At 35.6% G+C, this 17,846-nt stretch overlaps 1 protein-coding gene and 1 long non-coding RNA gene across 6 annotated transcripts in view; one reads left to right on the forward strand and one right to left on the reverse strand.

Moving 5' to 3' along the window:
• Positions 1-17,846, forward strand: part of DNM3 (dynamin 3) — a 562,491-nt gene that overhangs the window by 516,574 nt on the left and 28,071 nt on the right. For 4 of the 5 annotated variants that reach the window (XM_074308351.1, XM_074308353.1, XM_074308348.1 and 1 more), the window contains 2 exons: positions 3,317-3,543; positions 12,356-12,592. In XM_074308351.1, coding sequence (XP_074164452.1) covers positions 3,317-3,543; positions 12,356-12,592 — 464 coding nt within the window. Of the gene's footprint in view, positions 1-3,316; positions 3,544-12,355; positions 12,593-17,074; positions 17,277-17,846 lie in introns of those variants that run through there. The other variant, XM_074308352.1, reaches the window with a different exon arrangement.
• Positions 12,559-17,359, reverse strand: LOC141565386 (uncharacterized). Its single transcript, XR_012489005.1, has 3 exons — positions 17,250-17,359; positions 13,275-13,406; positions 12,559-12,638 (listed from the first exon to the last, which is right to left on the reverse strand). It is a non-coding gene; the product is annotated as an uncharacterized LOC141565386 (long non-coding RNA).

A 17,846-nucleotide genomic window follows, 5' to 3' on the forward strand; every position in this document is an offset into this window, starting at 1 on the left:
AATAAGTGAAAGAAGCATGGATGAAGATATAGCAAAAAAAAAAAAAAAAAAAAAAAAAAAAAAAAAAAAAAAAAACCTATGAAAGTATGGTTTAAAAAAAAACCCAAAAAGGTAGGAGAAAAACCAATGGAGTGCAGTCACCAAGACAGCTAGAGAAGAGAGGATAGGAGAACAGGAGGAAATGATCAGTAGTATTAAATGCTATAGAGAGAGTCATAAGGATGAGCAAAGAGAAAAATCATTAGATTTGACAATTAGGAGATCATTTATAATTTGAGGGAGAGCAGTTTCAGATGAATAATGAGGTCAGAAACCAGATTGTAGATAATTTAGAACTGATTAAAAAGAGAAGTGAGAGCATGAAGGATAGAGAGATGGCTTCTTCAAATTTAGAAAAGGGAAGAAGAGATATGAGAATTTTTTAAGGATGGAGGAGAATTGTTTGTCAACAGCAGGGAATGAATCAGTGGAATCAGTAACTAGGGGGAGATGAAAGAGACAGAAACAGAAAAAGAAAGAGATAGAGACAGAAACAGACAGAGAGGCAGAGAGGAGGAAAAAGAGAAGGAGGAGGAAGAAGAAATAGGGAGGAAGAGAGAGAATGATAATGGGGCAGTGTGCTGTAAAAACATAGGAGGGAATGGGATCAAAGGTTTACATGAAAGAATAAAGAAGGCCTAAATCATTGTGGGGGAGCTAGATAAGGAGTTCAGATAAGGAGAATCCCAGTAAGAGCCTTAAGAACCGTAAAACACTAACCATGCCACCAACAAATGAAAATAAAGCCATTCAATTAAATAATCATATATATATATATATATATATATATACATTTCAGCAGAAAAATCTGCTGTACTACTTTTCTAAAACTCTAAAAACAAACCAATCCTGAAGAAATGGTCTCCTGTGTAACCGTATAATGTGAAAAATCATAGCATGTCTTTCCATTTTTATGGAACTTTTACCATTAGTCCAATTAAAGCAAGCTAAATATGTTTTAGAAAAGAACAAGTCATAGTCATTGACAGAAAAGGCTTAGGTGTGGAAGATAAAAATATATTGAACCCCTTTAAACTTCTCAGATTCCTTGATTGTCCCATTCTTATACTCAAGGATAATTATTTTACTTTACACCTTTAATTTAATTTTATTCTACCTTCTGGGAAAGTAGGAGAGAGAACCCTACAATATAAAATTAAATAACAGAACTGTACATTTTAGTTGGGTTTTCATGCTATAGATATAAACATTTTCAAGAGTTTGCTAAAGTATCAGGACCCCTAGAGGTTCCCCAGCCCTGCCAGGTCCTAGCTCAAAGGATTAGAGTTTCATTTGGGGCAATGAGGAAAAGGCAAAATGGATCAAAATAGAGAGTGTTTTCTGAAATATTAGTTCAAGAAATAAAATGTTAATTAAGGTCATGGAGATATATATTGTGTTTACATGTTTATACACATGCGCAATTTGAAAAGTTGCAAAAGTTTGGTTTTCTTCCTCTTAAATTGTATTTAAGAGATTCTAGTAAAATATCAACTTTTTTGAAGGACTGGTGGCCACAATCATGAAAAATGTCTGATTTGTCCTTTTTAGAATTTCACTATGTACCAAAACACAGTATGGGATCTGGGAACATATGTTCCTATGGACACCTGCAAGCTTATCCCCATGTGAATGTGTTTGTAGAGGGGAAATGGAGCATTCCTATAGCCCAACTCATCATGTTTCCCCCTCAAACTGGCTTCCCCTTCTGGCTTCCTTATTATTCTCAATGGTATCATCATTTTCCTAGTCATCCAAGCTCAACAACCTTAAAGTCACTCTTCACTCTCTCTTCATTCTTGTCCCTCACATTCAGTCAGTCACTAAGTTCTGTTTAAGCCTTCTTTATAGTGTTACTCACATCCATCCTTTCCTTTCTATTTCCACAGCTACCACCCTAGCCCAGGTCTTTATTGCCTAATTTCTGGACTATTTCAATAGTCTTCTAAATGATATTCCTTCTTTAATTCTTGATATATTCTGTATGCCACCAACAAATTAATCTTGTTAAAATATCACTTTTATCGTGTCACTCCGCTACTCAGAAAATCTTTGATTTCCCCTTAAAGAATAATGTCCAAATAAAGCATTCAAGGCCTTCACCTAACAGCTCATTCTGATTTTCCACTTCTTCCCTCATTTCTAGCCAAATTAGTAAATTCTCATTTTTCACTAAACGTTCATCTGCCTCCCCTATTTTCTTAGTCATTTTTCCATCCTTTAAACTCCATAACCTTATTTTTAAAATTACCTTACTAGGTTCTATAACAGGTAGACAGTGCAGTGGACAGAGTGCTGGGCTTGGAGTTGGGAAAACATGAGTTCAAATCCAGCCTCAGAGACTTACTAACTGTGTAACTCTGGATAAGTCACTTAATTTTGTTTGCCTTGATTTTTTAAATTGTAAAATAGAAATAATAGCATCTACTTCATAGATTTGTTAAAAGAATCAAATGAGAGTATTTGTAAAGTGTTTATGTGGCATATAGTAGGTGATATATAAATTCTATTGTTCATGATATTTCTTTTTTTTTGAAGAAACAAATGAAATTTTACCCCTTAGGTCTTCCTACCATTAGGCCTTCCCTATCCAAGTGGAAATGATCCCTATCTGAGGAAGTAATCTCTCTTATAGCCTCCCTATCAGATTTTGACCATACCACTCCACAAAATCCATGTATCCTTGGTCGTTACTCATTATTGGTTCAGTTTTTAGTATCTTGGTAGTCAATCCTAATCAGCATTCTTTTTTTAAATAAAAAACCATTAGAGGTTAGAAACTAGATCTGTTAATTTTGTTGATAAGACATATAGTATATAGCCACACATAGCTCAGACAAATATTTTCAACTGATGCTAATTCCAGGACAGGTAACAGTGTAACAGTATCAAGATGATATTACAGTACTTTTTTGTAAATATCTAGGAAAAGTTTTTTAGTTAAAATATTGTTTTTGCCACAAGTAATGCAATAGTGCTGCAAAAAGCATTGTAGGGTTGCTTTACTGTCAGCAGACATATTAGAGTGATGGCAAATTTTTGGCTTTCTCTAAATTTACTCAAGATTATTTCTTACTGTCACCAAGCATCAGAAAGAATTAAAACTTTTACTAGAATCAGTATTAAAGACAAAACTGGGAAAACAAAGCAAAGATAAACAAACATGCTGTCCTGGAGTAGACATCAGCGGATTTTGTCCACTGGCCCTGGGTGTCTCTACAATGTTTGGACTATATACTCACTCATTTTCTTTTGTCTTCCTGTGGCAACATGACAGGTCAAAGACTTCATAAATTCAGAGCTCTTAGCACAATTATATTCCTCAGAGGACCAAAACACTTTGATGGAAGAGTCGGCTGAGCAGGCTCAGCGCCGTGATGAGATGCTTCGAATGTACCAAGCCCTTAAGGAAGCCCTTGTAATTATTGGTGATATCAATAGTGCCACTGTGTCTACTCCAGCACCTCCTCCTGTGGATGACTCCTGGCTCCAACACTCTCGTAGGTAAGCAAGTCTTTGCTTCCCCTAAGGTCTTGAGCATCTGAATCCTAGCTTATTTTTAAACAACCATTGAAATATCCCTTGTATTTGTTGTTTCCCAAGAAACTAATATGTGCTGTTTTTGCTGTTAAAAGCACTCTATTTTAGCAAAGCACCAGTTAAATTTTAACTTATTTATCTTTGTGGGCCAAATAAAGTAAGGTCTATGTTTCAGTTTCAGTGATCAATGTTTCCCATTTCTTTTTGTTTATTCCTTAATACTACTTTAGTAGACTTGGTTTGGAGCAACTTTGCCAGACTGATTTTAAAAAGATAATATTTTATTTATGACTTTTGTTTTTATGTGTTATCATTTAATATATTTATAGAGAGCCATAAAGTTTGCAAAGTATTTTATGTTTATTATAGTCTTTGTTCCTCATGACTATACAGTGAAACAAGTGCTTTTGTTGTCCTTTTTTGACAAGTGAAGAAACTGAGATTTAAAGAAGTCAAATGACTTGTTCACAATCATGCAACTAGTTTCAGAGACATGATTCAAATTCATGTCTTCCTAACTCCTGGTCCAGCACTCCATACACTACATCCCCTTTCACATGAGGTAATTTTCAGATATTACATCATCTCTCCAAATAAAAGAGAGAAATGTATTTCTTGGTCCCTGGTGTGAGACTAAGATTGGAAATTATAATTTATCGGCATTCAGTTTTATTCTCATATTCTTTTCATTTTCATTGTAGCTACATCTTTTTTTCAGGATTCTTCATACTTCATTCTTCATTAGTTCATTCAAGCCTTCCCATGCTTCTCTAAATTGTTTACCTTCATTTTTTTTATGTTTCCATAATATTAATACATTACTATCTAATCAGTTTGTAATCCACATTATTTTCACTTTTTGCTATCACAAAACTTAGAATTGCAATATTTCTAAACAATTCCAATATATACTTTATTTCATCCTGAAATAGAATGAAACCCAATACAAATTTCCAAATAGATATCTTCCTTCTACTATTAAATGAATTGCAGCATAATTTGGTGCTTCAATCATATTTTTAATGATAGATATGTTTATAGTAAGGAAAGCTTAAAGTTCACAACACCATTAAAACTATTAATAATAATTAACAATAATTATTATATCCCTAAATGTAAAGATAAGAATAGATTAGCAACTTTTCTTAGTTTCTTCTGTTCTTCTGGGTAGATCCAATCAATCATCAATCAATAGGCCAAAAAAATTTCTTAAAGTATTTATTGCCTTACTAGTACTTAAAATTATAAGCTCTGTATAAATTTAAAAAAAAAGAAATGCTCCCCCAGCCATTAAAGCATGTATATTCTAATGAGAGAGACAACATGTAAATAAAGAAGTACATTTAAGATACATACAGAATAGACAGAAGGTAGCATAAAGGGAAAATCACTAGCAACTGAGGAATGAGGAAAGGCACTCCAGAAAGAACTGACACCTGAGTTTCAAGGAAGGCCAGGATACTAAGAGATGCAGGGGAGGAGGTAGTGTATTCCAGGCTGAAGAGAGCAGTCAGACAAAAAGCACAGCGATGGAAGATGGAGCATTGTGTATGAGAAACAGCAAAGAGGCCAATTTAGTTGACCTGTAGAGTGTGTGACTTGGAAAAATGAGGGAAAAAATGAAAATGTGGGGTTTTGAATGGTTAGTTAAGAAGATTGTATCAGAAAGATTTTGATTTCTGGATGATGGCTGGGAATATATCAGTGATAAACTCTTGGCCAGGGATGGAGTGATTGCTGGTAAATAATAATCATCATCATGATCATGATTTTCCTGGAGTCTTGCAAATCTAATCAAAAAGACTTTAAATTGAAAGGGAAGATGAAGAGAAACCTTGCCTACATCTATACCAAACTAGAAATTATAAAGTAACTTCACTGCAACAAAAAATTTAGTAAAGCTACCCAGAAATTATGGGAGATAAAAGCAAAGCAGTGATTCAGTCAGGAAACCAATCAGTTAATGCTAATCCATCAAATATTTCCAGGTGCCAGATACTACACTAAGAGCAAGAATAAGCCCTGCCCTCAAGGAGTTGACACTTAAGCATGTAATATGTGGTATGGTATCTATTTCATGCAGGAGATAAGACTCCTGAATGAGAAGATAAATTCAATGAAGACAGGGAGCACTTATTCTAATGGGTAAAATCATAGATAAATACCTATGTAATATGTGAGCTGTACTACATGGAAGATGGTCTCAGAAAGAAGGCATTATCAGATAGAGGAGAGGATATAGGGAAGACAAGAAAGTTTTCCTCCCTCAAAAATAGGATTTGAGTTGTCTTGCAGAAAGCCAGGAAGCTGTCAAGGCAACAACCATTTATTAAATGCATATTATATGCCAGGTATTGTGCTGAAAAGCTTAAATGAAGGAAGGTGAGGAGGAAGAGCCTTCCAGGCCTGGAGTACTGCCAGTGAAAAAACATGGAGTAATAAATACACAAATATGCAGCTATTATAAGCAAGATGAAATAGATATCCTAAGGCTAATGTACAGCTAAGATTATAAGCGAGATGAAGTAAATAGTCTAAGGCAAGGAACAAATTTGATTTTGTAGTATCACAAAAAATTTGTGGGATGAAACCCAGGCCTGTAAGTGTGAGGATACCTTATTTAAAGAGATTACAAGTTTGGGAAAGTGCAAAATGGTGTTACATATGAAGAAGAAATACTCATGTGGGAGCATCCAAGAATAAACAGGGAATCATGGCAAAGAAGACCTGGTTGAAGAGCAGCAAAAGGAAAAACAGAAGTGATATTGTTATCCCCTCATATGGGAGACACCTGAACGAGAAAGAACAAATACATGAAACAGTTGGCAGACATGATATAGAGGTGAGAGGGGACTTCAAACATCCAGATTGTTTACTGAAGTCCTCTCTCCACCTGAAACAGAGCAACTATGAATTTTATAACTTGCCTTAAGAATGATTTCACCACTCTTTACTCCAGAATGCATCCAATTCCTTCAACTGATCCTCGGATAATATAGATTCAAGGCTCTTCATCTCCCTGATGTCCCTCCATTAAATGTCATTTAATTTATCAATATCCTTTTCAAAATACTGGTGCCTAGAACTGAAAGAAAAATCATTCAATTAATAAACATTTTTGAAGGAGCTAAATGGGAATACAAAAAAGAGGAGGAAAAAATTAGTCCATTCCCACAAGGACTTTACAATTTAATGGAAATTTAACACAAATATATACAAAACAAGCTACATAACAGAGAAAAGGCACTACAATTAAAAGGGATTGTGGAAGGCTTCCTACAGAAGATAAGATTTTAAGTGAAACTTAAAGGAAACCAGAGAAGTCAGTTGAAGTGGAGAAAGGAGAGAGCTCTAGGCATGGGAGACAGCCAGAGAAAATGCCTGGAGCCAAGAAATGGAGATTCTTGTTCATGGAACAACCCAGAGATCAGAAAGACAAAAGAGTACTTGGTAGGAAATAAGGTGTAAGAAGACTGGAAAGGTAAAAGGGATGTGGGTTATGAGGGACTTTGTGAAATAGAGCATTTTATATTTTATCCTGGAGACAGGCTTCTTAGGTGAAATTGACAAGCATTGGTAAAGGATTGGAGAACTGAGAGAATGAAGAATCCAGGATGACTCTTAGATTATAAACCAGGGGGCGGGGAGGGGACTCGCATCAGTCCTCTTAAGCCATCCACTCTAAGAACAATCTCCTCCCTGCTCTAAGCATCTTTCTCCTGGCATGGCTAGTGTTAGTAATAGATGTTTGTTGCCAGTGGCAACAGGTGCATTTTTGGAGTGAAAAGCACCAGAAAATGATGAAGTGTCGCTCTGGTTCTTCTTCCCACCTTTGAAAGGAAGTCAAGACATTTGTTCCAGATCTTAACTCTCAAATCCCATTAGGAAGTTCAGGACTCTTCCTTGATGTGTTTCTCTATATTTTTCTTCATATATGATACCAGAACTTACTGAGATGCTTGTGCTCTAAGTCACATGAACCTAGCTCACCAATGACTTCATCAGGCTACGAGAACTTTACATGATTTGTTTATCTCTGCTATTTAGCTAGGGAAAAAATCTCTAATGTTTTTAATAGAGGTTTAAACCTTTGACCACCTCAGTCCTATGTATAGTTACTGGTGTTCTTCATTACAGTCCCCCTCCCCACTACCATATGCAGCTCATTAAAAGATATGAATCACATATCACCTATGACTGGTGTAATTTATATGTGACAAAATCAGGAAATAAAAGCAGCTTAAGGAAATAAGGAAAATGATGCAAAAAGTGCCTGTCACACATAGACCCTGGGGAAGGGAATTAAACTTCACTTCTCTTTCACTGATCACAAAGAGAGACCACCATCAGTCACATCAGCCCCATTCTGGCTATTCCCATGAAAGTTTATTGTTCTAGAAAGCAGAGAGTGAGTCTCTCTCTCTCTCTCTCTCTCTCTCTCTCTCTCTCTCTCTCTCTCTCTCTCTCTCTCTCTCTCTCTTCCTCCCTCCCTCCCTCCCTCCCTCCCTCCCTCTCTCCCTTTCTCTGTCTCCCTCTCTCTCTCTCTCCCTCCCTCCACATTACATCACTGGTGTCAACCACCTTGATGTTTGCCAAAGTTGGGTGTCCCTCTTTCTGCCATAATCCAGCTTAAAACTCTCTACTGCCAGAATTTATATGTTTATATGTCATTATGTTTATAATATTTTAGTTTTAGTCCCTCCTAGAGCAGGAAAACTATGCTATCCATTCTGAACTACAATTCCCAAAATTCACTGTTAATTTCCAGAAATTGGTTACAATACAAACAAAAACAACCTTTTGTTGTTCCTGGCATGCTTCATTAGCTTCAGGTCATTCTGAGCTTTTGAATTTCTGGAGCACTTTATAAGATAGTGTCATGTTCTTATATTCATCTCCTTTTTTTCACTGGCTACATTTAAAAAAAAATCAGCTGTTTCATAAATTCCCTGAGCATGTACACATTTAGATGCCATTTAGCTTCATTTTAACTCATTGGAATTATTCTCTTTGTTTCTTTGAAACTTGATTCATGAGTATTTTCTATCTCTTATGGTCTGACTTCCTCTTGAACATTTTACTGCATAAGTCTCTAACAATCTTTCCTCTAAAACCTTTGAAATAAGTTATCACAAAGCCTATAGTGCATGTCAGATTAAGCCTGAATTTGCTCTTCTCTTATTGGCAAACAAATGCTAAGTGGTCATTTCCCTGCAGAGTTCCCATTAGCTCAACCCTAGCAACCAATAATACCCTTCTCCCAGTCAGTGAAATTTAGATCCAAATTAGAATTCCCCTTGTTGGTGCCTCCACTTGAGGAAGGGTAAAATTACTGATATCAGTCAAGAAGTTATTGTTTCCTCTGTGTGATGCTGATGGAAGGAGGAAGAAGAGGAATGGAAAAAGAGAAAAAGAGGAGAAAGAAGGGGAAGAGAAAGAGGAGAAGGAGGAAGAGGAAAGGGAGGTAGGGATGGAAGAGGCAGAGAGCATACTTCAGCAGTCTGAATAATCAAAATCTCCTATTTCCTATAACAAAATGTCATGTATATCATGTCTCTGTGCTGTTTGTTATGTTTCCCAAAGTCCTCATATATTTTTATCCCAATAGTTTATTATCTATTCTAATGACAAAATCATTTGTTTCTCCCTTTCATTCTTCTATATTCTGTCATTCTTCTTCTATGTTGTTTCTGAATTTTCTTACAAAGATCCTTCATTAAGAATAAAATCATGCCAAATTAACTCCATGTACTTTTGAAAAACAAAATTACTAAATTGATAAATTTGAAGAATGTTTAATGTTAACCTAGATTTTAGCAAGCTATTTAGCAGAGTCTCTTACACAATTCTTGTTATATATATAAAGATGGAAAAGGGCAGAGGACTAGGTATCCATATAATTAAGTGCAGTTATACATACCTAATAAATAGTGAATAGCTGTTCATTCCAAACCTGGTTCAGTAGGAAATTTTTGGTCTGGCAAAATGAAAAAAAAAAATTCCTAATAACTAAAATTGTACAAAAGTGGAATAAGTTGCTTTAGAAAGTAGCAGATGCTTTCTCTCAGAAGGTATTCAAGTAAAAACTGGATGATCATTTCTAGCCTTTGAGATCACGTCCAACTCTGAAATGTAATATTAGGTCTTATAGATGGTTCCATTTGTCTGACCTAAAATTCTGAGGTCCCCTAGTCATTAATTTATCTTAGGTGTCTCCTATGAAAATTTTGAAAGCTCGCCCATTTTTCCTCCTCATATTTCCCAAATGACACATATATTTTTTTGGTGGAAAGCATAGCAATAATAGGAATTGTCTTATTTTTCTCATTAAAGGCCTTTTCTTAGTTGTCCATTGTATCCCTAAAGTTGTAAAGCATAAAAATCTAGAATTTCCTTGCCAGCTAAATTTTTAACAAATAACCAATCAAGCAAAAATGAACTTTAAATAAAATTGAAAGTGTAGAATTTATTATACTTCAGAACCACTGATAATACTTCATTCCTTAGGTTCATATTATTGAGCATGACTGCTAACTTAATAAATTGTAGTCTAATGTCCTCAGTGTGATTTGTTTTCTCCAAAGTGTTTTATTCTTTAATAGTCATAATAATAGCTAATATTTATTTATTTGTTGTATTTTTTTTTCCTGAGGCAATTGAGGTTAAGTGATTTGCCCAGAGTCACACAGCTAAGAAATATTAAGTGTCTGAGGTCAGATTTGAACTCAAGTTCTCCTGATTTCAAGGCTGGTGCTCTATTCACTGCACCACCTAATTGCCCCAAGAGCTAGTATTTATACATGGTATGAGCACTTTGCATATATTACCTCATTTGGTCCTCACTACAATTTTGTAAGAGAGATGGAATTGTTATTACCATTCCACAAATGAAGAAACTAAATTTGAGTTTGGTAAATTGCCCAAGATTATACATCTAGTAAATGTATGAGGCAGGTCTTCCTGGAATTCTATCCATTAATTGATTCTGCTATTATACTGAGCTAGAAAGAACATAATTTCTGAAAATACAAATTACTTAGGAAAGAATTCACTATTTAATAAGAATTGCTAAGAAAACTTGAAAGCAATCTGGCAGAAATTAGTCTTAGACTAACATCTTACACCATACCTCATAATTATTTTAATAGAAATATGTGGTTTGAAGATTAAAGGTGATATCATTTTAAAAAATTAGAAGTGAAATAGACAAAAAATACAGTATGTACAGAAAATATGAAACATATAAGACCAAACACCATTCCCTCATATTCAAAGTAAATGTGAGTGTATGATTTTCAAAAGAAGAATTGCAAACTACTAAAAAAAAAACACATATGAGGGAATGTATAATTATTACTAACAAGAAAAAGGCAAACAAAAACAACGGCATGATTGGTGAAGATTACAAAAATACAAGCTCAATATGGGAGGCATTGTGGAAAGATGGGCATTGTTGGTGGAGCTGTGAATAAGTACCATCATTTTGAGAAATAATTTCCAATCATGCAAATAAAGTGACTAAAATGTCCATATACATTGAGAAAAAGCCTCTATATATCAGCACTTCTCATGATTACAAAAATTTGGAAACAAAGTATCCATTGATTGAACATTGTCTAAACAAATTATGACACACGAGTTTATTGAATACTAAGTATTGTAAGAAATGCTCAATATAATAAATACAAAGAAACATGGAAAAAAATGTATATGAAGTGGCACAAAATCTAAGTAGTGCCAAGAGAACAATATACATAAAAGACTACAGCCATGTAAATGTAGGGAACAACCACCACAAAACAACCAATGAGGAATATTGAAAAATTATGAAGTAGCATAGCCCCCCCTCCCAAAGAATGGAAGACACTTCCTTACACTCTACTGTAGTCAGTCAATAAATATTTTTAAAAACTGTGTGTCAAACACCGTGCTAAATGCTACAGATACAAAGAAAGGCAAAAGATAGTTTTTGCTCTCAAAGGAATAAGCAGAGAAAATGATTGGAATGAGAACCTCATCTGAGGAAAAGTGAAGGAAGCAAACCTGTTCCTGGAAGGAAGAGAACCTGAGAAGAAAGTGTAAGATGTAAGAAACCTGGAATGGGGTGGAGGGGGAGGGTTGGGGGAAGCTCAGCTATGAAGGGCTTTGAATGCCAAAGAGAAGGCTTTATATTTGGCTGAAAAGTGGTCAGAGGTATACACAGTAAGTAGCTCAGCAGAGGAGAGCCGGCAATGGAAAGAGCCTTGTGGCAAGCAGACCTACCAGCAACTCTTAGAATAGTCCAAGGATGAGATGATGAGGACCTGTATCAAGTTGGTGGCAATGTCAGAGGATCAGAGACGGTGTATTAGAGAGATGTTACAAAGATAAATTTAGTATACCTTGGCAACAGATTGGTAAATTGAAGATGGTGATTAGATTGGGAGCTGAGTTAGTACACTGAATTTAGTACCAATTTTTATTCTATGCATTGATCAATTTTTTATATACTTTCTCCTCTTTTTCTTTTTACAAAAATATTCATTATATGGGTTGGTTGTCTGGGAAGAATAGGGGAAAGGTATATTGCTAAATTTAGGTGAAGTAAAAACAAAATGTTAGCCATAAAAGTTGATTTGTAAAAGAAATAAGAATAAAGATAACATAAGTAGCACACATGTGGTAGCATCTAGCTACCTTAATAATCTTCAACAAATAAAAAGGTATGAAAAAAGACAGAAAATCTAATATAGTCAGAAAGTAGGAATATGTAAGCTATTTGTCTTTTGTGCCTCAGATCACCCCCTCCAAGCCCTACAAACCAAAGGAGACCAACATTAAATGCTCCTGCAACCAGACCTACATCAGGCCGAGGACCTGCTCCAGCAATTCCATCCCCAGGCCCCCAGTCTGGGGCTCCACCAGTACCATTCCGTCCAGGACCTTTACCTCCTTTTCCTAGTAATAGTGATGCATTTGGAGCACCTCCACAAGTTCCATCCCGGCCAACACGGGCTCCTCCCAGTGTCCCAAGGTAAGAAACTTGTTTATTGGAAAGCAGGCTGTTTAGTTCTCTTCTCCTAGAGTGACAGACATGGTTTATTTGAAAAAGAAAATTGCAAAAATTTTCCTGTTTTTGTATGCAATTTTCATATTCCAAGGTAAATAAGTAGGTAAATAATCACAGCAGATCCACAGAGATAAATGATGGGGCTGCTATGTGGGTTAAATTTCAACAATTTTAAATACCTCATCTACAAACAAACAGAATTTAAAGAAAACCTGGTCCACCTGAATGACATTATGGCAGCCACTTATCACGGGAATACATCTGAACAATATGAGAAAGAAGAGCAGAGGTTGGAGTTTTGTGGGCTATGTTAATCTTTTTTATGTGGACAGTAGTAGTGTGTGCAATACTCTTACCTCCATTTCTAGATAAATTCCAGAATGTATCTTTTGGGGGCATTCAAATAATTTCTGAAGTACAACTTTTTTCAAAATAAAATAATGTTTTATCCCAAGCTGCATTGAATTTGTAAGAATAGGACTACTTTAAAATTGTAATAAAATCTTTATTGTTGAAAATTTTACCATAAGCATATTTGATGAGAATAATCAGTAATCTCATGTAAGAAACAGATCATCTTATAATCAAATATTATGACAAGTTACAAACATATTTACATATCGTTAAGTTCAAAATAGCATAATACCTTAATTTTAGAGCAGTGAGATGGTATAGTGGATAGAGCACTGGCCCTGGAGGGTCTGAGGAAGTGTGGGAATAGCGATTAGCTGTATGACCCTGGGCAGGTCACTTAAGCCTGTTTGCCCCAGTTCCTTATCTGTAAAAGAAGTTGGAGAAAGTCCCAAATGAAGTCACACACAAAGAGTTAGACAGGAGTGAAACAATGCAACAACAATCTTAATTTGGCATGTTTCAAGGCATAAACAGCCAAAGTTTGCCTAGTCTTGTATTTTAGAAATAAAAATAATAAATATAATTTGCACAAAGGGGCAAAGCATTAAGTGCTACTCTAAAAATATCATTCAACTAAAATTTTCCTCAACTTTCTGAAACACATCTAAATGTGTAGTAGAAAGAGAAAAGACTTGAGTTTAAATGTGCCAGTCCACCTATCAACATTGAGCCATTTTACCTCCCTCTTAGAAAAGATTCTTCCATTGTCTTTTTCTCTTCAACATGGAAAGGGGGGAGCAGAGAGAATAGCGGGCTTAATTCAAGGATCTCTAACAATTAGAACTAACGTGACAAGACAGACACATGCACTGCACGCTGAGTGTTCTTTCTTCCCAGAATACTGTATTAATGCAGTAATGTAATTAATACTTCCCAGGCCCCTCCAGGTTTGGCCTACCCACTTCGGGTTCAGCTGAAATGTTCTTCTGGCATGAGAACCTCAGCAGAAATATGCAAAAGAATTTCCCTTGAATATAAAAAATGAGGTTTCAGAACTAATCCTCACAGGAACACACTAGCAATGTGCAGTCTACAAATTGTTGGTTTTGGAGAACTTCACATGGATAGGGGGGAAATGGCTGCCATTGTGCCATTGAAGGAGGTTCAGAGAAGGGTGGGAGAGCAGCCCCCGCCCCGGGGAAGGCAGTCCAGAATTCTGTCTGTGTCACTCTAAGAAGGAACTATAGCAACCTAGGATTGCCTGGCCTTGGTATTGAACTTGCCTGTCTTGCCTGTCTCGCATGACTGCTTTACTTCTTGGTTGCAGATAAGATGGCTTGCCAAAAGCATGTCTGAACATAATCCTTTGAATCCTAAACTGACTCGTTAAACTGGGTGGAACCACACATGGCATTTCCTACCTCACAGAAAAAGCTACAGTAGCCTATCATTTTTTTCTCTGTGCTTGCTGGTGGGGAAAGGAATGGCTGGTGAAGGGGGTCAATGAGTTTAAAAGGCCCTCATTGGAGACTCATAGAAGACTTAAAAGTTGTCATAAAAGAATATTCTAAAATGGCCTCAAAATAGATCCATAGTAATTTTATCATGAATTGTAGATAAATTCTTATTTTGCCCCCAACAATGCATTTTTATTAGTCAGCCAGAAGACATAATTAGCCCAAAACAAAAACTTTTAATGAAATATCATTGTCAGAAAAGTATCAAAAGAACATTTTCCCATAAACCAGGAGATATTTGCTGTTCTTTTTTTAAAAAAAAATTATTTATTTTTAGCATTCATTAAAAAAAATTGTTTTAGTAGTTGTAGATAACTGCAATAGAGAATTCAACCCTAAAAGAGAAATATAATTGAAGCAAGAAAGTATATGATTTTTGCTGAGGCTTCAAATTTACTCTCTAGCTCAATAAGTAAATATGAAAAGCCCTGTGAGGGGCCAAATCACCTGAAAGAAAGCATATTTCAGGATCCTTCTGCCCATTAAAAGTTTCATATTAGATGGAGTACTCTGATCGCATAACGTCTGTTTTTAATAAAAAGCCAGAACAGGAATCCTTACAAATGCATGCCAGAAAGGGGGTTTAAGATTTCAAAAAAAAGAAAAAAGAAAAGAAAAGAAAGAAAGAAAAAGAAAAAAGGAAAGAAAGAAAAAAGTTGAAGGACAACATTCTTAAAACTTCACAAGTGTTTTATTTATTTATATAGTCTTTTTTTTTTCTCTCTTGGGTTTGCCACAAGTTTCTCTACTTAAAGAGAAAAAATTAAAAAAAAAAAAAAAAAAAAAAAAAAAAAAAAAAAAAAAAAAAGACGTGCTACTCTATCACATCCAGGACAACAGCAAGCTTAGCTTTCTGAGAAAGATGTTTCATTTTTTCAAGTTCTTTACTTCACTGAAAGTCCTTTCTTCTATTCTATCTGAAACAGAAACTCCTAACGTGACAAGGCAGCATGAACACTGTCCTGCTGATTCCCTGTGGTCTTTAATATTGTTACAAAAGCAATAACTGAACCTTTGGAAGGAGGGGATTCAGTGTGGGCTTCTGCTTACTTTTCTTCTGGATGATCCACCACTTCATTAGCAAGATATGACCTTGCCTTTTAAGAGAAAACCTAATTTTATCAAGCCTTACTCAGAATTAATCAAGCTACTTGTAGTTTTAAAGAAATCATGAGTCTTCTGGGAATTTTTTCTTTTTCTTTTTAAAATTGCTTTCCATTTTGATATGCAGAAGAGGAAAGGGAAAGGAAAGAGAGTACTTTTTGGCTCAATTTTTCCTCTGCTTCTCAAGCTGTTTTGGTTTATGTACACTGAATTTTTCTGTGAGGAAGCTGAAACCGTTGCATGATGTGTGCTTGCCTTAATTAATCCCACCTGAATAGGGGAGAGTCTATCCCAACAAAGCTTACGAATGTGGGTGCTGACTTAGTGAGTAAGTTGATTGTGCAGCGACTATGATTTGTAAAACCTTTTCTGTTGCCAGGAGATCTGGGTTATCCCCTCCTCCCTCACCCCCAGCTCTCCTTCTCTGAAGAGAATAAAGCCAGCTGTAAACTTGCTCAGTGCAGTGATCTTAAGCAGATATAACTGCCTCCATAAAGTCCCATTGTGACCTTGTTCCCCTACTTAAAGATCAGAATCTTCATCGAACACTAACTTTAGTTCTCAAAGAGTTATTCTTGGTTACAGCTTCTTAAAATTAGTTTATTGGGAATCGCAGCTTTGCCATTAACAGAACAAATTAACTGAATCAGAGTGTGTTTTTCCTGGCGACAGCTGACTCTGGCATTCATTCACTGGCTTGTACTCTGCTCCTCTCCCTTTTCCTTGAACTAAAATGTTTTACAACAATCTGAATAGAAGGGTGGGGTATGATGGAGAGGGTCTCCATCCAAGGAGAGCACTTCTTCATTTACCTCATCACTCCCATCTCCATTTAGCCCACATTAAAATAACAGTAATAACTAGCCATCACTTCATAGAAGCTTCTCTAAGCATGACTAAATTGGGTTGTCTCAAAGTATCTTCTAGTCCAATTTACTTCCAGTTTAACCACACATAGGACCACACAGGGTGGAACCTAATCACTACTGGTATCTAACCATTAAGGCTGATGACCAAAGCATGTCCTGCATCTGATTTGTTCACCCGACAGAACCACAGGCTCACATAGGATGGCCCTTTGGCCAATTAAGTTTTAGAGCTATCAAGTTTGAAGAGGAGACTTCTTTAACCTAATTTATTTGGCATCCTTGGTAAGCAAGTCTTAATACAGTTCCACGATCAGTAAATTATTCTTTAATCAAGTAATCCCAAGGGAAATTTTATATAAAGACTTCTGAAAAGACCATAATGTATTGATATTTTTTTCTCTACAGTAATGAATTCCAGTTGATTCTACCTATCGTTTGTTTTTCATGTTATTTAAAAGTTGCTTTAGTATTAATTCAAGTGACATATGATGATTTCAAATATTTCTTTTATGTAAGTTTACTATGGGTTTTAAAGATAGCTTATATACAATTATTTTCACTTAGGGATAAGGTCTCCTTGTTTTGTTTTGTTTCATTTTCAGCCAGTCCCCTAAATTTTGAGTAACGACACACCCTCGATTCTTATGAACATGCCATTGCATCCCTAACTTCAAGGTTTGGTACCATGGAGGATGAAGCTGCTGAACTTTAAAGTTGTAGGTTAAGGATACATGGACAAAGTTGCTTCTGGGACTAGCCTGTGTTGATTTCTCCTACCTAGGTATACTGGAGTCATTCTTATTCCTCAGCTGTCCTCCACAGTTATGGCTTCTCTTAACAGTTTGTTGCAATCTGGACAAAAGATATATTCAGCTCGCAAATTCTGGTTTCAACCAAGACTTTCTTAGTCACTCTCCCTTTAAAAAAAAAAAAGAAGAAGAAGAAGGAAAGAAAGAAAAGCAAAAGAATTCCAATAGTTTAGATGAACACCTTTTTTTTATTTTTTTATTTTTAGCCAAGTTAAACTTAAAAGTAATTAATTAAAGACAAATATTGAGGTGAGTTTGCAAAAAACAAGATCAGGAACCCAATTTTGATTTGTTCCATTTCTAATATTTAATGAATCTTCACAAGATTATTATGTAACAGAATTTATGAGACCCTACTTGTTTAGTTGATAGTTTAGCGCTTGCCTCTATGATCATTTAGGATCCTATACAAATCAGTTTGGTACTTTCCTTTTGGGGCCTAGAGAACTTTCTATTTTCCATAAATATCTCCAACCTACCACAATTCAGAATAAGAGACTGCTCACTAGAGGCCCAGGAATAGAACTGCAAGTTTGGGGAAGATGAGAATTGGGAGCATAGTGGG

Source organism: Sminthopsis crassicaudata, chromosome 4 (assembly GCF_048593235.1).
Source record: "Sminthopsis crassicaudata isolate SCR6 chromosome 4, ASM4859323v1, whole genome shotgun sequence".
NCBI lineage: Eukaryota > Metazoa > Chordata > Mammalia > Dasyuromorphia > Dasyuridae > Sminthopsis > Sminthopsis crassicaudata.